Source organism: Prenolepis imparis, unplaced genomic scaffold (genome assembly GCF_030444845.1).
Source record: "Prenolepis imparis isolate NDT839.2.m4 unplaced genomic scaffold, iyPreImpa1.0 SCAF_9, whole genome shotgun sequence".
In the NCBI taxonomy this organism is placed as follows: Eukaryota; Metazoa; Arthropoda; class Insecta; order Hymenoptera; family Formicidae; genus Prenolepis; species Prenolepis imparis.
Genome location: NW_028141167.1, coordinates 13,237,425 through 13,263,074, shown reverse-complemented (window position 1 = coordinate 13,263,074; position 25,650 = coordinate 13,237,425). Strand labels below are relative to the sequence as shown.

General features: G+C 36.3%; 5 protein-coding genes across 13 annotated transcripts; 2 read left to right on the top strand and 3 right to left on the bottom strand.

Moving 5' to 3' along the window:
- Positions 1-21: 21 nt before the first annotated feature.
- LOC145940395 (microtubule-associated protein 10) lies at positions 22-1,303 on the bottom strand. The gene is made up of 3 exons (XM_083045498.1): positions 1,142-1,303; positions 857-1,070; positions 22-765 (listed from the first exon to the last, which is right to left on the bottom strand). Exons 1-3 carry the CDS (start codon positions 1,265-1,267, stop codon positions 242-244), a joined length of 864 nt encoding a protein of 287 aa, XP_082901624.1. The 5' UTR covers positions 1,268-1,303; the 3' UTR covers positions 22-241.
- Positions 1,304-1,684: 381 nt separating this feature from the next.
- Positions 1,685-3,283, bottom strand: LOC145940834 (uncharacterized). Its single transcript, XM_083046444.1, has 2 exons — positions 2,271-3,283; positions 1,685-2,199 (listed from the first exon to the last, which is right to left on the bottom strand). The coding sequence occupies exons 1-2, from the start codon at positions 3,120-3,122 to the stop codon at positions 1,816-1,818; spliced, it is 1,236 nt and encodes a 411-aa protein (XP_082902570.1). The 5' UTR covers positions 3,123-3,283; the 3' UTR covers positions 1,685-1,815.
- A 3,179-nt stretch (positions 3,284-6,462) lies between these two features.
- Positions 6,463-18,605, top strand: Path (solute carrier family 36 member pathetic). Of its 2 annotated transcripts, none has more exons than XM_083046443.1 (9): positions 6,463-6,741; positions 13,623-13,683; positions 13,821-13,909; positions 14,286-14,384; positions 15,208-15,358; positions 15,559-15,680; positions 16,447-16,995; positions 17,083-17,249; positions 17,326-18,605. In XM_083046443.1, the coding sequence occupies exons 2-9, from the start codon at positions 13,681-13,683 to the stop codon at positions 17,565-17,567; spliced, it is 1,422 nt and encodes a 473-aa protein (XP_082902569.1). In that variant the 5' UTR covers positions 6,463-6,741; positions 13,623-13,680; the 3' UTR covers positions 17,568-18,605. The 2 variants fall into 2 exon arrangements, with proteins under 2 accessions (XP_082902569.1, XP_082902568.1); XM_083046442.1 differs by having other exon boundaries at positions 6,464-6,746.
- A 157-nt stretch (positions 18,606-18,762) lies between these two features.
- Rpb10 (DNA-directed RNA polymerases I, II, and III subunit Rpb10) lies at positions 18,763-19,442 on the bottom strand. Its single transcript, XM_083046451.1, has 2 exons — positions 19,242-19,442; positions 18,763-19,068 (listed from the first exon to the last, which is right to left on the bottom strand). The coding sequence occupies exons 1-2, from the start codon at positions 19,334-19,336 to the stop codon at positions 18,960-18,962; spliced, it is 204 nt and encodes a 67-aa protein (XP_082902577.1). The 5' UTR covers positions 19,337-19,442; the 3' UTR covers positions 18,763-18,959.
- Positions 19,443-19,891: 449 nt separating this feature from the next.
- Positions 19,892-25,330, top strand: Pan3 (Poly(A) specific ribonuclease subunit PAN3). 8 transcript variants are annotated; one of them, XM_083046433.1, is made up of 10 exons: positions 19,892-20,291; positions 20,381-21,252; positions 21,326-21,600; positions 21,692-21,952; positions 22,041-22,416; positions 22,490-22,609; positions 22,693-22,932; positions 23,564-23,846; positions 24,107-24,461; positions 24,560-25,330. In XM_083046433.1, the coding sequence occupies exons 3-10, from the start codon at positions 21,520-21,522 to the stop codon at positions 24,674-24,676; spliced, it is 1,833 nt and encodes a 610-aa protein (XP_082902559.1). In that variant the 5' UTR covers positions 19,892-20,291; positions 20,381-21,252; positions 21,326-21,519; the 3' UTR covers positions 24,677-25,330. The 8 variants fall into 8 exon arrangements, with proteins under 8 accessions (XP_082902559.1, XP_082902560.1, XP_082902564.1 ...); XM_083046434.1 differs by lacking the exon at positions 19,892-20,291 and having other exon boundaries at positions 20,323-20,693; positions 21,102-21,252; XM_083046438.1 differs by lacking the exon at positions 19,892-20,291 and having other exon boundaries at positions 20,323-20,693; positions 21,094-21,252.
- The last annotated feature ends 320 nt before the right edge of the window (positions 25,331-25,650 follow it).

Sequence of the window (25,650 nt, the reverse complement as noted above, 5' to 3'; positions counted from 1 at the left end):
CCTCCCTTCCTGGTCGCATCCCCTTGGATGGCGTCACGCCACGGCGTCGCTTCTCCCCCCGCGACGACGTCGGACAGGAATAAACGGAGATCTAAATACGCAGGAGCGCGCTGATGCTGGTGAAGACTCGTCGAGACGACGTTGATGTTGCAGGATCGATAGCAATTCGCTCGAACATGTCTTTGAACTTGTTTAACCTGTTGATCGTTGAAGGGGCATTTCTTGAAGCTTTTCTCCTCGTTCATTTTAAGCGTTTGACGTTTGTCTGGACGCAGCTGCAAGTCCGTTCCTCCTTCACGACGCAGCCACACTTTCTGACAGTTTCTCTGCTTTTTCTCGCTCGAGGATCGCGACAGCAGGGTGCACACTTGTCCCTGTCGACGTCCTTCAGTCCCTTTCGTCGACGTTCGTCGGGACAGCAGATCCTCGCAGCTTCTCCGCTGCCATCGCCAGTCTTCTTCGGACATGCACACTTCAATCGTTCTCTGTCCGTAGCGGAAGTGATCCTCTTGCATTGAAAGACAGGGCTATCATCGGCGCCCTTGAAGAGGTAAGGTTTCTTATCGTGAGGGATTTGAAATTGCGTGACGATCTTCCTGCCGAAGCACGAGGCGCGGATGAAAACCGTGACCTTGCCTACGCATTGTCCTGTCGCCGTGGTGATCTTGAAAGTGTCCTTCAGGATTCTGCAGCCGCTGCCGAAATGGAAGATCCGTTGGTTCAGCAGCACGTTTATGAGATCGCGAATCTGAATCTGATGAGTGCCTATATATCGAAGAACATGTTTATATAGCGAGATTGTGAAAGTATGATATTTTGATGACAGGATTAAAAAATCGAGAAAAAATTAAAGGACCGATTAACATCACGTCTGGCAAGACTCCAGGCGGCAGTTCCTTGTAAACGGACATTGTTACGGGAAAACTGCACAGAGGTTTCTGCAAAACGACGTTTGCCAGGGCGAATAGGCAGGACTTGCCCTTTTTAAAGACTTGCGGTCCATCCTCGATGCAGGCGCAAGCTTCTGTTGGCGATTCTTGATAAATATTGAGAGGCGGTAGATCCAATATCTATGATAATTGTTATTGTAATATCAACAGGTTGATATAATTTTGGAGGATTGAGATTTAAATGCACTTACTTGAAACGAGATGCAGGTTCTGCTGGGCAAGATCTCTTCGTGTATCGCTCGTATTGCGGGAATGTTGACTTTGTCTACTAAAAACTCCAGCAAAAATAGCTGTTCTCCTTTTATTGCTTTTTCCATTTTATATATATTTGCGTGTATAATTTAAATAAAATATTGAGGTTAATGTCTTGTCACATTTGTCGACTTTGTCAATCTTTTTATTTTATCATTACTTTTTTTTATCTCTAGTGAAATAAAAATGAATAACTTTTATCATTGAGTACTTTCTATATTTTTATTTTGTATTTTATTTCTTGCTTATACTATACTTTAATCAATTTAGATGGTTATAAATAATAAAAAGATTTTTGGAGTGACAATTATACATATACAAACTACAAACTTATCGATTGAAATGCTATCTTATTATATAGGATGATTCATTTATCGTTATCTAGATATTACATCGTAACAAAATATCGAGTAATATTTGTTTTATTACGTTTCACAGCTCGAAATTACATTTATAGCACAAGATGAAATTTAAAAACGCGATTAAATATAAATTTATATTTATTACAAATACAATATAAAAAAACGACAATATTAAAAATATCATCGCGAAATAAATTTTTCCGAATAAATTCAAAATTTATTAGAATTCGATTTTCGATCTTGAAGAGGCTTCACTTTGCCTTCTTTTTCTTCTTTTTCTTCTTTTTCTTCTTTTCCTTCTTTTTATGCGGCGGCTTTTCTTCGTATCTTTCCGTCTGCATATCTCTGGTCTCGTATCTGATCGGGGCCCTTCTTTCCGATCCTTTCGGGGTTTTCATCTCCAGCTGTATGTCAGACTTCTCGCCGATGCCGACGAGGCCCTTCTTGCCGATCCTTAGGACAAAAATATCGTGGTCAGGATCGAACGGTTCGCCTGGTCTCGTCGCTGCGGATTCGTCAGCAACTGTCACGGTAGGTTTCTTCCCACTGACGTCACCGCCGTTGTCAAAGAGACCGGACACCTTGAGGATCACCGGTTTCCCGCAAGACTTGGATCGAACGAGGCTTTTCGATGACTGAAAATTAAATCCGAGATTCTTAGGACGATTAGTCGCAAAATTACTTCTTCTGTTTCGAAAACACGTACCATATCCTTCCTTTCTGCCAGCCCGTCGTCTCCTTTGTCCCTCTCTTCGACAGCCGCCAGTTTTCCGCATGGCACACAAGTATACCTTTCCGGTACGCAAACGGGACAAGCTTTTGGACCTGAAAGTTCCTCGCTGGAAGCCTCGAAGAGGTCGATGGCGCGAGAATCCATTCTGCGACACCTGTACGACAAAGCCTGATCGATCTCTTCAGAACCGAAGACGAAGGTCGAAGGATCCCGCCCAATTGGTGCATCAAACCCGGTAAGGATCGTCTGCCCGAATCCGGACATTCTCACGAAGATGTCTAGACTGCCCGACAAGTTCTCGTTGTAGATCAACGGCACCTGGCCGTCGAACTCCTTGGACGTGGCGATGCCCTTTTTCCAGCACTGCAGCATCTCTAGCCTCAGAGCCGCGTACTGACCCGACAAGTCCAGCTCGCCGACGCCCACCAGGATGTCCGGCTTGATGCTGTCCGGCATCCGTTTCTTCGCGGTGATCTTGAGGGTCAGTTTGACGGTGCGATCAGTAACGGTCTCGTGATCGACGGCGAACAGCACCGACTTGCCAGCGTTGAAGACCTCGACGTCGTTGGCGACGCCCGTCTGGGGTTGAAAAAGAAGATCCACCGGGGTCACCGTCAGATCACTCTCGTCCACGAAGTCGAGAAATCCAAATTGAACGCACGTGGGCACGCAAAACATCTGATTCAGCTTGGCCAGCCGGTCGCCCGACGCCTGTCTCACGAACAGCTCCAACAGGAACAGGTAGTGCTCCCTGCACACTTCCGGTGATGGTGCCTGTTCGCGGCTGCCGTAAAACGGTGACTTGGTGGTGGATTTGGCCGACATGGTTAAATTTTTTTCCCCCCGACAGATGATTCTACATGATCGGAGCTATTTTTGTTGAACGTGACAGTTTATCGATTAACCGTGACGGACACGAGAAATTTTTCATTAGTAGGAAAATTAAGTAAATTAATCAATTTGAAAAAAACTAGACAAGGCGAGTACGGAAGTTTCCGGGGATATTTTTAACACACACATCGAGGAATTTTAAAAATTCATTATCGAAAGATTATCGGCAGCTGCTGCTGAACCAGCTTAGCCTAATCATACATCATCTGTCAAAGTTCAAGTTTCAAGTCTATTCGATTCAAGTCAAAACGTGATCGATAAAAGAATGAACGACAGAAACAACGTAACATGTATGTATGTACATACGTTTGTACATCGTTCTACTTAATAATTTATTGTTGCGCAGGTATAGAATAGCGTGATGTAGGACAAAGTGATATACGATCTTAAGAAGATGATGCAACGTCAGTAGAATTAAAAGTGATACTAAAGTCGCGTTTATATTCTTAGAGCTCAACCTATTTCGATTCTTATGTGTTTAAAAAAAACTTCAACTTCTGTATTACTTTAATATGGACTTACATTAATCAGGATGTTCAATAATGAGAGGTAATTTAATCTACAGCATCATGAAATATTCTGTAAAAATAGCATTTCTCATTATTCTTTCGAACATGAAAATGTTTAAGACAAGAAAAAATTTTTAATCGCGAAAAACAGAAATGACAACTCCAAAAAAAGAAGAAAGAATCCAAATAGAATCTAATATAGAATCAAAGTAATTCCATTCTAGGGTCAATGTTTACAAATGCTTGGGAAAAAAATGGAATCTTCACATTGTTCATTTCTTGTAGCTTCTCAAATATTATGCGATTTCCAAACTCTCAGATATTCCAACTATCTATAACCGAGTTGTTTTCCTATTTTATTAGTCAGCGATAAGACTTTGTTTTTTTTTCATTGAAAATGTGGAACGCGCGCAATAAAATGACACATTACAGCAGTTATAACACGGCCTTCTCGATGAGAGAAGCCGGGAGCGGTCGCTCTTTATCGTCGTAAAATGTTCCGGATATTTAATTTCAGATAGTTGGCATTTTCACGCGAAAAACGCCGGTTCATGAAGCATTTGGCCGTCTTCATCATGCGATCATCGTTACGCACACGCACACGAATACGGTGATATCTACATCGTTTTACGTGACGGTTTACTCTACGTCCACGTCGATTATTTATACGATCAGGGTTCGATTGGATGAAATTGCGGCCCCGCCATCGCCCCGCTAAATGAGGACCAATTAATACGCTAGACGTCTATTAAATTCAGTAGAAGTGTATAGTTAACTAAGAGAGACGTTTATCCCTTGACCCCAAAAACTGTAACGAACAACTTTGGCCGCTTGTGGTCCCACACAACTTCCCTAGTCAATTAAGTTCAATTAAAAAAAGAATAAGGTTCTTCATTGAACGGGAGAAACTTTCCGAAATAATCTCTCATTATAATAATGTTGAGAATAATATATGTATATTTTATTCTTGATATTAATAAAAAATTATTCCGGAAAATTTTTCGTTCAATGGAGAACCTTTTCTTTTATTAAAAAGAAAGTAATATAAATAGAGTGTTTGGACAAACTTCTAACTAAGACGTATTCTTTTCGTCAAAATAAAGAAAAAAGTTTCTATACACTTAGTCAAAAATGAATGGTTGCGAAGTTATAGTAAAATAAAATTTATGTTAATATTACTATTAAATAATCATAAGTAAATACTCAACTCTAGCAAGATTTTTATCTATAGAGACATTTAAAATATCTAGTGTATTTGTAATTTATTGATAATGAAAAAATGCTACGTCAATGCATTTTATTAATGCTTGCGACATTATACGAAATCATCTGGGAACCTTTGAAATGGTTCGATAATCCTTACTCCGGCTGTCTTCAATCAAATGGAGGCCAGTTTGAACATTTTTTATGAGGAATACGTCCTAGAAATTTGTTTAAGTATTTCGTAAACATCTTGTATATAATTCTATAAGAGTTGACAAAAACTTGTTTTTTCATTTTAAACAAAAAACATTGATTTAAAATTTCGTTTAAAACAATGTTTTTTTATTTTATGTGTTTTTAAGTAAAGCAAAAAAAACATGTTTTAAACCAAAAAGAACATGTTTTAAACAAGCAAAAAAAAAACACTTGGCGCTTTCATCTGTGTAATAAAAAATATTTTAATAAAAATATGTTAATTTGTAACAATTATATTTTAATCGCGATATTTTAAACAGTTTTAAGCTATTGTAAAACTATTTAAAACACAAAAACTGTTTAAAACAGTGTCCACTGTTTTAAACAAGTTTTAATCAAACAGTTAAACACATTGTTTAAAACATGCCAACCCTGATAAAAAAATATTCTAGAATATATAATATATAATATATAATATATAAATGCAATATATAATATATAAATTCGAGAATAAATTTATATATCTTTTTTGTTATTTTTTAGAGAAAATAACAAATTGATAAGTGTTCTGACAAAGGAATTTTCTTAAGAGAAAGCTCCTTCGCTCATGGGCTTCTCGATAGAGCCTGCATAACATGCAAACATATCGATTACACCTCACGAGAGTCTCGCGATAGCCGGGAATCGCGTGTCCCACGTGCTCGTGTCGTCGTCGTCGATGTCGTTTACGCACGCGATAATGAATAACGCATGGCACGCGTGAATAAACGGCGACGCGATGACTCTGCTACGCAGCCTATAGTCGTGTGACATCGGCTCGCCAAATTTCATCATGCTCCGCGATGCGTCGCCGTCTTACGATGGTGTAGGCCAGACTTATTGTTAGATGCACGCTGCTCATCCACCATTTCTGGCTGCTGCTCGCTAGCGGGTCACACGATACGGATTTAGGTGAGGGACGGCGACGAAAGTTTACCTCCTATAAAGGTTTATCAGTTTCTCAACAAGCTTTAGAATATACGCAGCGAAAATTTTTTCCTTTTATTCCTCTTCCGAGCAAAGTACGAGACGTTAAAAAAAAAGAAAGAAATTCTAAGAATAGAAACGCGATGACGCGCGAGACTCGCGTCGCGACTTCGAGATATCTCGAAGTCTCGCAAAAACGCTACAATATTGTAATTTCGATAATTTCCAAATTTCTACAATTTTGCCAGTTTTACTCCGGAACCTGGGTCGTCCGCGTGATGGCGTTGGAAGGAAGAGGAAGAGGCGGAATCGGTTGAGGAATCGAGCGACGACCTCTACCGCGAAACCTCGAAATACAGCTGATGGCGCGGAATGGTGGAGGGGGAGGGGGAAGCGGCGGTAAAGACGCGGCGGCGAAGACGGCGGCGGCAGTCGGCGGCGATCCTTTGAACGGTTTGTACGTTCTCGCGAACGTCGCGTGAAGGAACGGCGTGCTCCGGGCAGATCGTCGGGATAAACCTGAACACGGGAATAAGGCAATCCACCAGGTCGACGGTCTCTTGAATTCTTCAGCGCTTCGCAACACACATATAGAGGGACGCACGCACCACGAGCGGTACAACTCGACGAGTGAATACTCCTGATCGATTCCATCGATTGTTACCTGTCTGGCGAACTAAGTAAGGTAAAAGTACCAATGTGCTTGGACATGCACCTATATCTGGACATTATTTTTTTGCTTTTTAAATACGGATATTTAAACTTTTAATCTGACAAGTATATATATATATATTTAATATACGTATACATATGTATGTTGATGAAAGTTATTTAGATATTCGCATTTAAAGACCAAAAAAATACGAATGTCCAGATATAGATTATCTGGATATTTAACGGATCGCAAGAAACTCCGTTTTTCGCGTCTCTTTCGCGGATTTTCCCACGGATGGTATTTTGGTACTATTTCGAAGCGCGCGACAAGGATGGAAAATATAATTCGTGGAAAAGCGAGTCACGATCCTAGGAAAAGAGACGCGAAAGAGCTATAAATGTAAGTGGAGCAAGTGGAAAAAAAGTCGCGAAAATTAATGATTGCCGCATGGAAATTTTAACTTCCTAAACACATTTTTCTTTCCGATAAGAAAAAAAATTTCTTATCCCACTCTTTTCTCGCTATCTTTTATTCTTATAAACGATTACGAAGTTCCTATGTTGCATTACATGGTGTCATTGTAAATTATATTGTCATCATTATTATTAATACTTTCTGTGCAACATGTTACGCAAAATTACTGTTATCATTAATATCGCCATTAGTTATATAATGTTATATCGTGTGATTGATTAAAAGAGTCATTAAAAATTATCAGTTAATTTTATTTTCGCTTGAGTCAAGTCAAAAAATAAAAATAAATTTCATAAAATCGTATGATGAAATTATTTTAATTGTTAATTCGTCCAAGAGAGAAAGAGAGACCACGTGGAGTCACCCAGGCGCGACTTGTATGACCAAGCAAGGCGGTCTTTTTATCGCGCGCGAATACATATATTTGCATGATGTAACTGCTTGCTGATATTTCGGACGAGCACCGATAGTCCGCGCTCTCGGTCCTACATCTTTTCCCTTTACAAAAACAGCTGGATTAATCTGTCGGAATTATAATAAACAGAAAAGACAGGTGTGAGGCGACTCTCCATGTACCGGAGCAAATTATATGTGTTTTGATACGTTTTTCGGCAGTTATCGCACATTCAGGTCTCCCATTTTCACGAAGAAGAATCGTATTTCACCTTCGCTCTTAATTGAAATGTAAACCGTAGCACACTGTTTAAATTTCCTCGGGTACTCCGGTATCTTGCAGTCATGAGTTAACACATTCTTCGATGTGTGAAATGCTAAACCGGCGACAAACTATTCTCAGTATCTTCTACCGATTCGAAAAGTGTTTAAAAAAAAAGGAAAAAATGCTAACTCAACATCTTGCAATTTTAGAACCGATATTGTTTTTTTTTTGCATCAGAGAAAAAGAGAGCTTGGATGCTTCCGTGTCGCATGTTGAATTTTCACGTGTCCTTTTTGCATTTAAGTATCTCGGAAATGTCATGAAATCGGCGTTCGAGGGTATATTTAGCGACCCCCCAGGTATCTTAGTATATTCTTAGATATATCATCTCATCTAAATCTTCTTACATGTGCTTCTCACAGCTTTTCTCGTATCTTGTCACCTTAAGGTGAAATTAAAGCGCATGCATAAAAGCATATCCTTTATTTTAATATTATCTTAACGCAAAGGATGACTGATAAATTTCAAGTATACTAAATTCGGACTTTTATTATATATAGCTAATCCTACTATAAGAGAAGCGCATGTGTGCGTCGTTACTTGTATAAGTTCTCGTATCCGGGCAATAATCGACTATACACAGGTTCGATACCGAATTATCGCGTTTTGCTGGCAGATAGCCAAATTCCTAGTTCAATTCGTTTTCCCGTTTCAGCCTCAATCTGTGTAATCTGCGCTTATCGTCTTTAATCCAGGATATAGTAGAATCGAAAGGCATATACTTGTCCGAGCATGAAATTCTCAGCAAAATAGGGGTTTGTGTGATAAGATAAATAGTTGCTACGTCAACTTGCACGTTCACTGAACTACATTATTTGCAAATTAATATTTGCTCTGCTGAGAAGGTAATTATGTGAACCGACTCTTTTATTTTAGTACCGCATATACACTCTCTATCTGTTTCATTTTCAGTTATCGTAATATGGATTATTGTATGTTTAATGCATTCCAGGAAAAAAAATCATTTTTATGCAGCATTTTTATTACCAAATATGTTTTAATAGTCTCTCTTATCTTGATTCTCAGTCATTCGAAATACAAAGTGTTTCTTATTTCTTATTCTAGGTGTGTTTTTCATTTTTAAAAAAGGATTATTTTATTAACATTATTTTAGTATTATTTTAAATATTTATAATTAAATACACGTATACATGCATAACGCGTTACGCAATTATCTTAATTTAAAATATAGCATATATAATAATATATAGAAATATATTTTTTATATATGTTATATATATGTGTGTATGTTATATTTTAATACAAAATAATTCGGTATTGCATATATGACGTGGCGCTACACATTAAGCATACGGACATTGTGTGAGAAACGTGACCTTAGATTTTTTGCGGTTTTGCATAACGGAGTCATATTGCTCCGCGACTTGAGCAAAGAACACAAGACACATGTAGGATATAAAATGTGGACAACTCTAACTTGTGACTCGGAAAAGTTCTCTCTCTTTCTTTCTCTCTTTCCTTTTTATTCACTAAAATTAATTTTTTTTCCAAAAAACGAGGACAAATCTCTTACTAATCTCTGAGTAAAAAAATGTCGAGGAAAATGATTACAAGTCAAAAACTGACAAATTTTTATTATATTGAATTTACCAGATAGTAACTGTTTAACGACTGAGTAAAACATTCTAGGGCCAATTTCACCAACGTCGATTAACTTTAACCTTCGGTTAAACTATATCTTTGTCTCTTTTTAAGAACGTATCTGAAAAGAGACAAAGATATAGTTTAACCGAAGATTAAAGTTAACCGACGTTGGTGAAATTGGCCCCTATTAGATAAAATTTAGATGGCTGACTATTATAATCAGCACATAGATAATTTTATTTTTCAATAGTTGGCACTGTGTGTGTTAAAAAAACATTTCCTGAAAAAAATGACTAGAAACTAGTCAAAATTAATTTTCTTCTCCAAAACTTGGTGAGGACAGATTAATGCTGCGTAAAAAAATGAGGAAAAATTGATTATACAAGTCAAAAACTGATCAATTTTTATTATGTTGAATTTACTGGATAGTAAACTGTTTAACGACTGAGTAAAAAATTCTGTTTTTAGATAAAATTTAGACGGCTGACTATTATAATCAGATAATTTTATTTTTATATATAGCTGGCACTGTGTTAAAAAAGCATATCCTGGAAAAAATGACTAGTCAGCCCAAACTGATTGATCAATTAGTTTTAACACATATAGCGCTGGTTATTTAAAAATAAATAACTTTTTAATAGCTGGCGCTGTGTTAAAAAAAGTATTTTCCGATTATTCTTTGTCCAGAAAATGCTTTTTTAAAGACAAGCTATTAAAAATTTATTATTTTTTTTTAATTTTTGGCTATTTCCAGAAAATGATTTTTTTAAACGCAGCATTGGCTATTAACAAATAAAATTATCTATGTACTGATTAGTACTTAACAATATCTAAATTTTATCTTAATATTTGTTAACTAAATAATAAATCATTTATGCAAAACTTACAATATTCTGGTTATTATATTTTCTGACCAATAACTAGTCAAGAATTAGATAGAGATAAGATAAATTGACTAGTAAATATATGTGATAGTGATAAGTGATAGTCAATCTACATCCAGTCAAAATGCATAATATTCTGGTGTTATTATTTCCTAATTAAGAATTAACTGTGAAATTTAAGTATATAAGTTAGTCTATATTTATTTTAAAATTAATAATATCTTGGTTGTAATTTTTTGACACTTTCTGCGAAAGAGATCAGATCAGTTTTGATCATAGATTCAAGATTAATCATAATTAATAATATTGAGCTAAAAATGATATAATTTTGTTATAGAATTAGCTGTGTGAAAATTAATCGAAATAAATTAATTAGTATATAATAGTTGTGTGGTTTATATTTCGCGTTTAAAATTAATAATATCTTAATTGTAATTTTTTAATATTTTCTGCAAAGAGATCAGATCAGTTTTGATTATAGATTCACAAGATTTATCATAATAGGAAATAAAGTTAAAATTTAATGACATAATTTTATTATAGAATTAACTGTGAAAATTAATCGGGACAAATTGATTAGCAAATAGTAGTTATTAATTCGCGAAAATTAAAAGACTCAATTACTGACATACGGTACGTTAATTGATCAAATTCATTACTTAGGCGACTTAGCCACTTATTTTACTTGACGATTCATCTGTCTCGTAAATTCATTTAGCAAGCTCTCAGCTTCATCAGACCACCCAGAATGACGAAATCTCTATCGATATATCACATCGATATGATTACAAACAGTCAGTGACCGATATCTGATCGATAACATGTCAGTTAGATCGTAAACCTTGTCCTACAACTTGAAGCTTTCTATTCTGCCTACGTTGTGAGAAACCAAGAATTCTATCGATTTCTTCGTACACATCGATCAATAATTATTTCACATTTGATTATCTCTCTCGTTGGTTTAAGTGCTATTTTATGTAACATTAATCGCCAATATAGATATATATTAACACGGCTGATGTAATGTTTATTTATTTTATTAAATAACCGGCACTGTATTAAAGCTGATTGATCAGTCAGTCTATCTGTTTGTCTAGATTCTAATAATTTTTTTTCAGAAAATGTTTAACATAATACCAGCTATTGACAAATAAAATTATTTATCTGCTGATTATAAAAGCTAGCCATTTAAATGGAATTTTATTTAAATAAATTTTTTTTATTTAATCATTAAATGTCGATCTCGAAATAGTATCAAAGCAAAGACTTGTATGTCAATTACCACGTTTTCAACGTATTTGACCTTTTCTTTGGCTCAGGATTTTTAAAATAGAACATTTGGCGAGATAACGTCGATGATCAATTTATTCGCTCTTTTTATTCTTAATTCTCTCTTCGACTTTATCTGACAATTAGAAATTGCTATCGCAAATTACAATCAACACATCGTTAATACTTAGCGAATATCTCGCAGAAAGATGTATATAATTTTAAAAATATCAGCTCAAAACTGGAACATTGTTGAATATGTTGAAATAAAAAATATGCATTTACTATAAAATGTTCTTTAGCATTTTCATATTTGTGTAAACTTTAGTATGTGAGCAAAATTTTATCATCTTGCTATTTTTATCTCCATGGTGTAAAAGTCTCTTAGGCTCTCGAATCCAACAAGAAACATGTAGGAAAATCCCTTTTTTTAAATGTAACATTATAATAATTTTAATGTCTAATAACATTATTATAATAATTTTAATGTTTTTAATAACATTATTATAATAATTTTAATGTAATAGAGAGTATATTTATAATTCTGCTTTTTCTTTTAATGACGTTTTCAGTGAATTATTTCGATACACTATAAACATTTCAACCGAGTGTTTTGTGACTTTTGACTTCTAGCAAACTTCTACCCTTAGAATTTTTAAAAGAGAAACTTGAGAAAGATTCTCTCTCCTTGATATTATCTCGACCTTGACGCTTACCATAGGCAACCCACCGTAATTTGACTCGTCACAGGATACTGTTACTCCAAAAATAGTATAAGTGTAGAAAAAAGTGTATAAAAAAGCATTACCCTAAAAAAATTCTATGACTCCTTCATCGTCTCTCCTATTTATTTTTTAAAATTATTATTTTTTATTTCTTTAAATAAATAGGATGTGACGAAGAAAATTATATAGAGTTTTCAGAATAATATCTCTTTTACATGCTTTTTTCCCTACGGCTTTTCTTGTTCTCGATATAATAAAAATGACAGATTACCACGCGCTTATCTAAACCTACGCAAGTGTTCGATGTTTCTTTTTCGTTTTGTTCGTGCAAGATCGAGTTCACGAGCCCGGAAGTAGCAAGAGTTAACGTTCTTTTGTTGCGAAGCTATACGCATAATGTAATCTCGTACGATTGAATTGATCTGATTGTGTCATAATAAGTGTCAAAGAAGCAGCGCCGAGAGCGGAAAATATGACGCAGAACATAATATGATTTCCTTTTTCCTTATTATTTTTCTTTTTTAGTGTTTTTTGGTTTGTTAATGCGGTCGAACCGCATGAATGAAGACGTTACTTTTTCAATGTACATAATGTATTTTTACGTTGCGGTCAAAATTGCGTAAATAAGGCCATTACTTAAATAAGAATGTTACGTTAATGAGAACACTATAATGTTCGTAATAACATCTTCCTGGTTTGCTTTTTTTTTTCTTTTAGATCGAAAATCTCACGTAATCGTAAGAATAATAATAGTAAAAGTTTCTACAGAATGATAAGTCAGCGATATGTGTTATTTGCATCAGGAAATTGCAACAAATCGATATATCTGAGTCTGAGAAAACGCGAGATAGAGATAAATTATAGCGATTTTGCTTAATAATAAGTTTCCGCATCGATTGACTGGATCTTTGCTTTGAAAGCTACAACTGTCCCGATTGTAGGTCTCCGATAATCTCGTTTTACATTTGCTACGCGTCTCTCTTGTACGACAAAAATATCGAGGGGAATTCAAGCTTATCATATTATCGAGAGACCGCGTAATTATCGAAACATTAATTATAAACGAAAAAAATGATAACTATAAGAATTCCTTTGTCGCGAGTTTAATTCTTTCCATTCGTTTCCTCGTGAATTCTCGTTTTTGTATTTTTTTCGCCAAATACGATAATAATAACAGGATAAGAAAAGCATCTCATTCAACTCTCGTCACTTGCACATATGTTTTTTTCAGGTAACAGCAGCGCAAGATAACGATAATACCCTATATCAACAAGAGTGTGCAAACCACGATGGTAAGTTTCAACATGTACGACTTGTTTACGCGTTTAATTATTAATTCGCATCTATCGCGTCATAATTATCTTGCACTATCGTGGAATTGTTGCGAGATTCGCGATTACATTTCCTTATGTGTTTTTTTTTTGTTTAGACTTTAGAAAACGACAAAGCGCCGACGGAGTTGGACACCTTCCTGCCTCAGGATGGATCCAATCTTAAGGATGGCGTTCTATCTGCCAAGTAAGATTCTGATCGATTTCCCTTGAAAAGAGAAATCAAGCTTAATTAATTTTAATCTTAATTAATCAATCTTAATCTTACGCGATTAAGCCTTCTGTCAGTGTACTTAATAATTTTACATTTTTCCATCAATAAATGGGTATCAACTGCGACAATTTTTTTGTTATTGTTGGGCATCGAACGGTTCTTTCTCGTTATATTTTATTAGGAGGGTTTCAAATATAAAGGCTCTTTTAATATTTAAAGCTATTTTGAATACCTATATTAGGTACCCGTTTCATTGACAGAAGGTTTAATCGAAAATACGAGCGTATAAATATATAGATGACGAATTATTATGTACTTATATAAGTGTATGCATTTTTGTGTTTCACAGATATAAAGTACAAGTCGCCCCGAAAGACGTCGAAGCCGCAATACCTGATGAGAAGAGTTTTGACCCCTTTGCGGAACGCAAAGTTGAAAATCCGACGACGTAAGGAACATTTTTTTCTAATCGCGTAACATAAATTGTCTTTATTTAGGATAAATTCTCCGTTTTTGCATATTCGAAAATATATATATTCGAAGAAGATAAAATATAATAATTGCCGTAAGAATAGAAATCTCGTTTTTCTCACGATGTAAATTTATCTTTAGATAGATTGGACGTGTGTAATTAAGAAATTAGATATAAAATTCCATTTTTTTTTTTATTTAATTGCGCAACGTAAGATTTTCCCACGTTGCGCTTTTAAATATTTTGTATTCAAATGTGTAGGACAAATTCCGTCTTTGCATATTTCAAAGTAATAGATTTTCGAAGACTATAAAATATGTCGTATAATAATTACACAAGAAATAAAAATAGAAATCTTGTTTCTATCTAATCCCACACTGTAAATTTATCTTCAGATCGAACGTAATTAAAAAATACATTGTAGATATAAAATTCTATTAACTTTGGCCTATTATGTCAATCCGACATATGACTTATACGTTTGCGCACATTTATTATTTATTCATATATTCATCCGCATTACAATAATCTTAGATGACTTATTTGCATTATTGCCGTCATGAATAAAGCACACATATTGCGGTACGCGTTAAATATTTCATCTCTTTAATAGTTCGGTAATACGTTTAATACTTCAATAGATTTGCAATTATAACATGGTTGAAACGTGTGATGCGAGGAAGCACTTGTAATTCCATTTTAGAGAGCTATAACGTTTTTTTTAACATTGCTCATTGATGCCGAGATGAGGAATTATGCAATTGATGACATGTGTGTAACCGATAAATAATACTTCCAGGGATTGCGACACATTGACGCACTTATTGAAGGCCTCCCTTGGCAGTGGCATCCTGGCTATGCCTATAGCATTCAAAAGCGCCGGATTGCTCCTGGGTATCTTCGCCACGATACTCGTCGCCTTCGTCTGCACGCACTGTGCGTATATTCTGGTGAGTATTTCTGACAGATAGATAAAGGTTTATACACTGCGTGTTATTATCGCAGGAGATAGCCTAGTTTGCTTTCTCGAATATAACAATACGGTCTTTATGTATACGTACATATGAGATAATAATGAAATATATAAATAATGTATATATATAACTTTGATTTCTCGAATCGACATCAATATTTATAATTTCGTTTCTAGGTCAAATGCGCGCACGTGCTTTACTACAAAACTCGAAAGACAGAAATGGGATTCGCCGAAGTGGCCGAAACGGCTTTCGAAAACGGGCCTCAGTGGGCGAGGAAATTCGCGAAACCTTCTAGGTATTAGGTCTTTCAAATCAGGGTGTCTACTCAAATTTTGTAAAAAATTTCCCTGAGAATTCCCTGATCTTCCAGATATTTTCGTTTTAAATTCCAGGTAAAATAAGAAAATTTGTGTAGATGCAGCTTTTTAAAATAATAAGTTTCTTTGCTGTATGCGCTTTCTATATATAATGTTTTCTATTCATACGATTCCAAAGTTATCAAGAGTGTAGTTTTTCTAGCATTTAATATTGATTTATTAATTGTAAAATTAATTTGGACAATAAGTACGATATATCACTATATCTAAACACTAAAAATATAAGAATACAAAAATATAAGATAAATATATAAAACAAAAAATAATTTAGTATAAATGTCTTAAGGAATACTAATTTGTTTAAATAAATTATTTATTAAATTATTATTTATTTAAATATTACCTATTAAAAAGAATTGAACAATTTTCTATGAAACTTACGTAAGATCTTGATATCTTGAAAAATAGATCTTCAATTAAAAAAATCACATTTTAAAAAAACTTAAATATTGCAAAGATATGTTAGACATATATGTTAAGAGTAAAATTATCAAAAAAGCAATTTTTAAAAAAAATGCCCTGAATCCCAATCAAATTCCATGAGAATTCCCTGATTTTTCAAGATGAAACAAATTCCCTGAGAATACCAAGTTTTTCCCGGCAGTATACACCCTGTCAAATGTATAATTAATTTCTAAAGCATTTTCCTGCTGAAGCTGAACTTGCTCTCTTTCTCGTTTACAGACATGTCATTCAAATCAGTCTGTTCATCACGTACTTCGGCACCTGCAGTGTGTACGCGGTGATTGTGGCCGCCAACTTCAAACAGATTATCGAACACTATCAAGACAGCGACGCTGGCGAATATAGCATCCGGTTGATCACGGCCTATTTGCTGATACCGTTGATTCTACTCAGTTGGGTACCCGACTTGAAGTACCTGGCACCGGTTTCTATGGTGGCGAACATCTTCATGGGGACTGGACTGGGTATAACGTTCTACTATCTCGTCTGGGATATGCCGCCCTTGTCTTCGATACCACTGGTAGGGACGATCGAGAGCTTCCCGCAGTTCTTCAGCATCACCATCTTCGCCATGGAGGCGATCGGCGTGGTGATGCCTCTGGAGAATAGCATGAAAACGCCGCAGCACTTTATGGGAATCTGCGGAGTTCTCAACAAAGGCATGTCTGGAGTTACGCTTGTATACATTTTCCTTGGATTTCTTGGATACGTCAAGTATGGGGACGAGACGCTAGGTAGCATCACCCTTAATCTACCTACGGAAGAAATGTAAGACGTCAAGATGATTGAGAATTAAGCATACACACATCAGCTGATTTTATATATATTTTTTGTGGTCAATGTTTTTTTTTATAGAGCGGCTCAAGTAGTAAAGATTTTAATCGCCTTGGCCGTTTTCTGCACTTTCGGTCTGCAATTCTACGTATGCCTCGATATTGGGTGGACCTTTATAAAACATCACTTCGAGAAGAAACCGCTTTTAGCTAATTACATCATGAGGACGGTGCTAGTGAGCGGCGCAGGTATTAGAGACATATCTTATTTTTCGAAATATATTATAAATTGACAGTGATATAATATGGAATAATCGTTTTGCAGTTCTTCTCGCCATAGCAGTGCCGACCATCGAACCGTTCATCGGACTGATCGGTGCCTTCTGCTTTTCCATTTTGGGCCTCCTCGTTCCGGTGTTCATCGAGACTGTAACTTACTGGGACGTCGGGTTCGGGCCGGGAAATTGGGTGGCCTTAAAGAACGTAATTATATGCGTGATAGGTGTGATGGCACTGATATTCGGATCGCGCAGTGCTATAACGGACATTGTAAAACTGTATGCTTGATGGAAAGAATATTTTCCATTTTTTATTTAGTGCAAATGATTTTAGCGGGTATACGACGAATTTTTCTACCATATCTTAGATCTGCACACAATTAATTTAGATAATTTAGATTAAATCGGATATAAATCAAACATTACGCTCGCGAACGGGTGTCATTGATGTTTTAAGCAGAAATGATGAATTTAAGCTGTATATAATTAATCAGATAGCCTCTTATTATTAGGATCTTGACATTCTCCGACAAAATGTATCTATAAAATTTTTACTCGACTAAAATAATAATGTACGACTGTATGTTATAAGACAGAAATGATAAGCAAATGTAGATTTAGGAATAATGGCAGTATTCACTTAGGAGAAAATCCGCTGCGCAAAGCATGAATGAATTATTGCGCTCGCGATGATATGCGAGTACCCTAAGGAACGCAAAGCTTTTTTTAGAAAATAATTTGTATATTATCGAAATAATGTTTCTCACTATTTAATTCCACGAATGTATAAAACAGAAGTTTTGATATTATGCATTTATACAAAATTGTAATTAGAGAAATCTAATTGTAATTTATCAGTGCATGGAAAGATTATTTCCATAATCTTGTCTTTTACAGAAAGATATTTTGATAAAAAAACGCCAAACATATTTTTATTAAATTTGCTATAAAATTTACAATATGACACTATATCTTAGCCAATATATTTTAATGTTATATTAAAGGAAAAAAGATATTTTTACAAAAAAAGATTTTTAAAAACGCATTCCGAGAAAAATTAATTAAAGATTCTGTGTGAAATGAATGCGTGCCACCTGCACTATAGAAGAAATATTGCTCAATCATAGTCAGGCGGTCTTCCAACGTTGCATTTAAAATAAACATTAAATAAAATATGCTTTTGAGAATTAAATATACACACACAGAATATATGTTGCTCCAACTTTTTTGAGCATAGACAAATGTTTGTATAAATAAAATTTTTACCATTTATAACAGAAATTTGTAACACATGGCGTTGATTGGTTATAAAATAAAAATAATTTTACATTTTGTAAAAAGAGCTCTGCCCTTTAACTTATATTTTCAATTCTTTATCTTAGCTATGTTGTTACTATAATTGTATGTAATTGCATTTTATCAGAAATTGCGTAAAATTAAAAAAATATCAATTTGAATATAAATAAAACTTCAATTCTTTTTCTTTTTTTACCAAAACATCACGCAAGTAGTTTATTAGTAAACAGTGTTGTTTTACATCTTATAATCATAAAACCTCAAGAGAGACAGAGATCAGTTAGAATAATTTCAATATTTTGCATGATTACGATATATCAAAATACTATATTTTGGTATTGCAAAAATTAAATATAAGGATTCATTAATGTTAGATATTCAAGGGTTACTTTTCTAATGGCGCATAGTTAAGTAACTTTTCAATCAGGTCTACATGTCCAAGCAGCATCCTGCGACAGCAATATCTCTTGAGACCAAGCGCATCCAAGGCATCTCTATAACACACAAATCATCTCTATCAGTCTATCTGATTTTTCATCTTACGAGATTTAATACAGACAATATTTTTAGAATAAAACAGACGATTGTTGAGAACAACATGCGACGTAGTGAGAAAATTAACAATCCAAATTCGAGGTTAGAGATCATTTCAAGGTAGAAACTTTACCCTTCCGTGTATTCCGCCTGAAGAAGTCCAAGATACGCCTCCCACTTGTTGCCTATCACCTTTCCACACGTGAAGCAGCGCACGGGGATGATCATTGTTTCTGATTCTTAAATTTTTTTTCTCTTACAGTTTCTACGGATGCCTGGCAATGTACGTCCACACGTTATATGCAAAAGCACACTGCTTTTGCATATAATGTGTGGACGCACATTGCCAGGCATCCGTAGAAACTATGCGAGAAACTACGAGAACGTTATTAGTTGCTAGCATCGCCGCTAGAGGCGCCACTGATTCGCAGGCAACTTCGGAGTAATTTTACTTGTTTTGTTGAAAACGTTTCTTAACGTTTTTGACCAATGCTTTTCGCTCTTGAGAACTTTGCCTTCATTATAAATTTTTAAAATAATTGTTTTAAGATATACTAATCTATAAATCGAAAATATAATCTAAAACTGGACGTTTATCAGCTATCTTCAGGAATATTATTATTCATTCTCGTTTCGTCAGCTGTCAAAAAAAAAAAAAAAAAAAAATAATTCGCTGACTTTGAAATGTCCTTTCTACGTAGAAGACACGCATACATACAAATATGACAACTGCGTATATTCGATATAAAGCATATGTGCGCGATGACATGTACGGATAAAAGACACTTTTTCCATAAATGGAAACTGCATTTCCGTCTCGACCGAGGGAAATCTTCATCTGGTCGAGCATATTTCCTGAAAGGGAGAGCTTGCGCCGCCATCCTTTTCTACGTTCTACTACTAGAGAGAAGAGAAGACAAGCTGCCGGCTGCCGCGGGAGACAGGACAGCTGCGATCGAATAAGGGACTGCGATGGCGCGCTTTCGCGAGGACGAGGAGGAGGAGGGGGGGGGCGAGAGAGAAGGAGGAAGGGGGATCACGATCTGGATAGCGGATAGCTGTGACGACGAAACACACATCCATACAGAATACATACAGGAGGTGAGGAAGAGAAGCCCGTGGAAAGGGGAAGAAGAAAATAGAGAAAGAGAGGGCCTGTCTCTCCCCTCCCCCCATCCATCTGGTAAACACGCACGACGCACGCATGCACGCACGCACGCATGCATGCATGCATATACTACACATACGTACATACGGTGGCATCATCATCAGGCGGGAGCCAACCGAAGCGGAGCGTGTGTTCGCGCTTTCACCTTTATCCGTCTACCTGTCTATCCGTCGTCCGAAGCTGAAGAGAAATCAGCGATGTGCTGATGTGACACCGTGATCGAGGAATCTCCTGTTCTCGCTGAAAGAGTTTCGCGGAGGGGAAAGAGAGAAGGGAAGCGTCCGTCCGTCTGTCCGTCCCCCGACTCGACTTCGGCGGCGAGTCGCGCCGAGAAAGCGACGCGCTGACTACTAGGAGAAGCAACAGCGGTGACACAACGAATGGGTTATGTCGTCGGCGATTCGTCAGGTATTCGAGGTACATACAGAGGTTTTCCATCGCGCTCCTGTCGTCAGTTGGTTCGTCGGCGTCGGTTCCTCGCGGTTTTACTTGGTATCCCGCCACCTGGGCAGCCGAGGCGAACCGAGTGCATTGTTCGTTTCGTCGCGCGCTCCTTCCCCCTTTCGTTCGGCCTGTTGTCATAATCAGCTGCCATTGCTGCGTGTCTCGTCGTGTCTTCGTATTTTTCCCTTCATCATGCCAGTCATTTCGAGCTTCCTTATATTATTTTACACTACTATCCCGAGTTCTTTCTCCTAGTAACGTTGCGACCCTGATAAGGAACCCTGGAATTGACCCCTATCACTTGGATTTTTTGCTCGATACGCGATGAATTTTTGATACAAGTACTTGGTATTGTTTAGATTGATATATTTAGGTTTGCAGGTTACGAATCATTGTTGATTTCTGAAATGGAAAGTCTTATTTGGATAAATATGGGTATATATATATTTAGTGCTGCGATGATTTACATTAAACTTTGAAAAGAAATTGCACTAATATATATTTATTAGATGTACATTGAGGAGTGCTTATTGTATGTATATATTTTTATTTTACCTTATATCTTTATATGATTCTGCGAGTATTCTTATTTGTGATTTTTAAAGATATGTTACAAGAGGATGGAACTCTGATTTATATTTGCAAGATAAAGAGAAGAAACTTTCAAGATAAAGCGCTTTGTGTAAAAGTCAGTGCGAGAAGAAAGTGGGTGGTGAATTTAATTAAGGACAATACAGAGAGTAAGGAGTGAAAGAGAGAGTAAGAAACGAAAATAGTAAATGCAGTGGCTGAGGAAGCAATGGATCCATCAATATTTGTTCCATATAATCCCCAGACAAACGGAGGAATACCGTTGGAATCCAAGCTTGCTACCTACATGGTAACTTTGATCATTTTTGCAGGTTATTTTAACGGTAGTATGAGAGAGTATCTTAAATAATTCTTTGTGTAAATTTTCTTTCCGTCGACAGAATCGTCCAGGTTCTGGTATAGCATTGAACACAAACTCAGTGACCAAGCACTTGTCCAATCTTTCTCTGGATTCGCAAAAGAAGGTAACTGCCAGTCCTGAATTTGTGCCAGGGAGAGGCCTTACAAGCAGCAATAGCAGCTCGCCGAATCTCTTTAACAACTCCTACACTCATTCGCAGGAGAATGTAGGTGGCACTACGTATTTTTATTTTGGGAATGCAACCAACGACCATGTTGGAGCAGAAGATGGCACTGAGGCTGTAAGCGCACAAGACTTTTCCTTTGTCTTAAGTAACGAGATGAGAATGACATTTATATTAAATTTTTGCATCGTATTCTCCATGTTAGATCGGACACGTAGCAGCAGGGCATATCGGCTATGTTTATCCAGGTACACCCTCGCATCTGCAACCCGCGAAAACCACGAAACCACCTTCCTCCAATAATTCCTCCGCTCCCTCCACCCCACCCCCTCAAACTGCTCCCAGCTTCTTTGTCAGCGAAAGTCTGCGGCTGGATATACTGCAGAAGCATGCGTTGACATTGACACAGCCTGATGTGGTACGATTTCCCGACTTGCCCAATGAGGTTGACAGTTACCACGAGTTATGTCCTTTGGAGCCGATGCATAAACCCGCCTCGACGGTTTTGGGATATCAAACTTCTACTTACAAGGCCACCAATATCAAGACTGGAACGCGATACTGTTTACGTCGTGTGCACGGTGAGTTTCATTGTTGTTTCGTAGAATCCCTCTCCAGTTTGACACTTGACATAATCAAACTCGATGCTCGTAGATTTCCGACTCGCCACAAACACAAAGTGTATGGTACTGGTCGACATGTGGAAGCGGCTATCGCACACGAATCTAGTTCAGTTGAAAGAAGTATTCACCACCAAAGCGTTCGGTGATCATTGTACGTATTTAAGAAGCGCATTCCATGTGCCTATCTCTTGTGCAGTCGCGCGTTGATTTCATTTTTTTGTTCTTTTTTTTTAGCCATGGTTTTCGTCTACGATTATCATCCCGCTTCGGAGACGTTGCTGAATAAGCACTTTGCCTCGACCGAGCTCAATGGTTACACCGACCCATTCTCGTCGGATCCCAATGCGCCACGGCCTTACAGTCACACCAAAAACACTATTCTGAGGCAACAGCATAGCAGTATGCTGCCGGAAAGCGTTATTTGGAGCTATATCATTCAACTCACTGCCGCATTTCGTGTTATTCACGCTGCTGGTTAGTATACATATCAATTTTTCGTTCTTATATATCCGCTGTTCTTTTTTGCTTCAAAGACAGTAAATGTGTTCCGTTACAAAATCTTCAGGATGTATACTCCTGGAAAAAACCTTGAAAACCTGGTATTCTCAGGGAATTTTTTTTTTAATTATCCTTTTGTTAATTTTATTCTTATTTAGCACTTGAGAAACATATATTTAACATTTATCTTGGCAATATTTAAGTTTTTATTAAAATTGTATGTGATTCTTTTTGATTGACAATCTATTTTTAGTATCAAGATCTTATATAAATTATAAATTTCATAGAAAATTGTTCAATTTTTTAATAGATAATATTTAAATAAAATAGTACTCCTCATTTATTTAATAAATAATTTTAATAAATTAATTTAAATAAATTAGTATTTCTTGAAACATTTATAATTAATTATTTTTTTTTTGTTTTATATTTTTACTTTTATCAGGAAATTCTCAGGGAATTTTTTTACAAAAATTGAGTAGACACTCTGAATTTTGTAAAGTCCGACTTTATTTTTACATCCGTGAATCTTCAAATCTTAATTTTTTTACTCAATTTATCTCATTAGCTTGAAACTGCATTAATCTGACTTGCGCACTTTTTACAGGCTTGGCGTACAGATGCTTAGATCCCACTAAGGTACTACTTACATCACGGACGCGACTTCGTTTGAGTTGCGTCGCCATTCCAGACGTGGTCACTTTAGATGGGAACACCACGAATCCGCTCACTCTCATCCCGCATTATCAGCAAGAGGATTTAGTAGCACTCGGCAAGCTAGTCTTGGCGCTGGCATGTCGGAGTCTTATCGCCGTTCATCGCGACAATATGTCAGCCTCCATCGAGCTGATCACACGTTCCTACTCCACTGACCTTCGAAATCTTATTCTGTGAGTTTGCGAACCCTTCAATCAAGTAGCTTAATAATATTGTTTGATTCAAAGCTTTCACGGTAATATTTATGAATAAACAAAGAGTGAGAGTCTTTAATATATCTCATAAATCTATATTGGCTCTAATATTAATTATATGAAAAAATTATTTTGATGTATAAGAAAAAAAATTCTTGCTTCTGATGTTATAATCTAATGTGTTCGCATGGTTTGCGGAACCAGAAGTCTTAATAGCATCGTGTAATTATAATTTTTAGATACTTGCTGTCAAGTCAACCCCGTAAGACCGTCACGGATCTCATGCCGATGATTGGTGCGCGATTTTACACACAGCTGGATGCCGCCCAGTTACGGTTGGACGTTATAGAAAACGAAGTTGCCAAGGAGTTGGAGAACGGACGACTATTTAAGTTGCTGGTTAAACTAGCAACCATCAACGAGAGACCAGAGCTTAATATGGAACCTACATGGGCGGAGACAGGCGATCGCTACATGCTCAAATTGTTTAGGGACTATGTGTTTCATCAAGTAACAGCCGATGGTAGGCCCTGGTTGGATCTGGCGCACGTCGTAGCTTGTTTAAATAAGCTCGACTCCGGCTCGCAGGATAAGGTAAAGATTTTTAATCATTTTCTTAAATGTATATTGTACACGAGGAAGTACATGAAGGTGTACATGAAGAGGTAATCATAAACTATGTATTGTTACAGATATGTCTCATGTCTCGAGATGAGCAAAGTGTTCTGGTGGTAAGTTACGCGGAGCTACGACAATGTTTGGAAACGTCATTTGGAGAACTGGTACAATCTACAAAAGATGCTGTTTAAGAGAAGCGTCCTCGATAGCGCATACTCCGAACCATAATTGTGATATCATCACTTAGCGGTACTATCATTTTACTCTTTATCGAGTTATATTGGAGAGTGAGAACTGTCGAATTGTGCTTGGTGATAAAAATAACGCGCAACTCAGTTTTTGTATACATGATTTTCTTCGTCGAATCAATTAGGTATGACCGCATTAAATGCGTTGCATTTAGGAGGTAAGACGTTAAATTTTCGGGTTTTTTAAATGTTAAGGATTTATAGATCCTTAAGTCTCTTTGGGTTTTGTTTTCCAGTTTGGATCTTAGAGTCTTTAGACTTTGGAATTCTTGTGTATTATAGACTCGCGTTGAATCGCTCGGATTTCAAAATCCTTTTATCGGATTTTGCAATCCTTGAATCTTTGAGTCTTTTCGAATTCTTGCATCTATTGATTCTTGGATTCTCTCTTTGGAGTTTTGATCTCTCTTATAAATGTGGGTTCGAAGGAGTGGGGAGGGGGGGTAATCATGTGATTTTGCGAATCGGTTGAGATTTGGATTCGCTCTATAAAACCCATTACGGTACTATAAAACAAGAAAACAAACTGTACACAACTTAACAATGCAGTAAATTCTTAAGGGATTTTCTTAAGACAACACCTAAATAAAATCGGTGTCTAGGATAGAGACCTTAGTTTTTAGGATACAGCATTAATGGTAAGCATTAATTTTGAAATAAATGTTTATTTTTGAAAGCAATCCTAACTAACGCGTTGTCGTTATTTCTCGCCTATTATCAGAATTCAAGTTTCCTATATCCTTTTCTTAAGTGTAAGTCGTTTTTTTAAATTCCAGGTATGTAATTACACACATTCAAGAAACGGACTGTGTGTGTCATATGATATCTTTTTTTATTCCTAAAATAAAAAAAGAATCAAACTTTTAACAAAGACTCGCGCCTCTGGTTAGAGGCTCCAATTTAATTTTGAAACATCC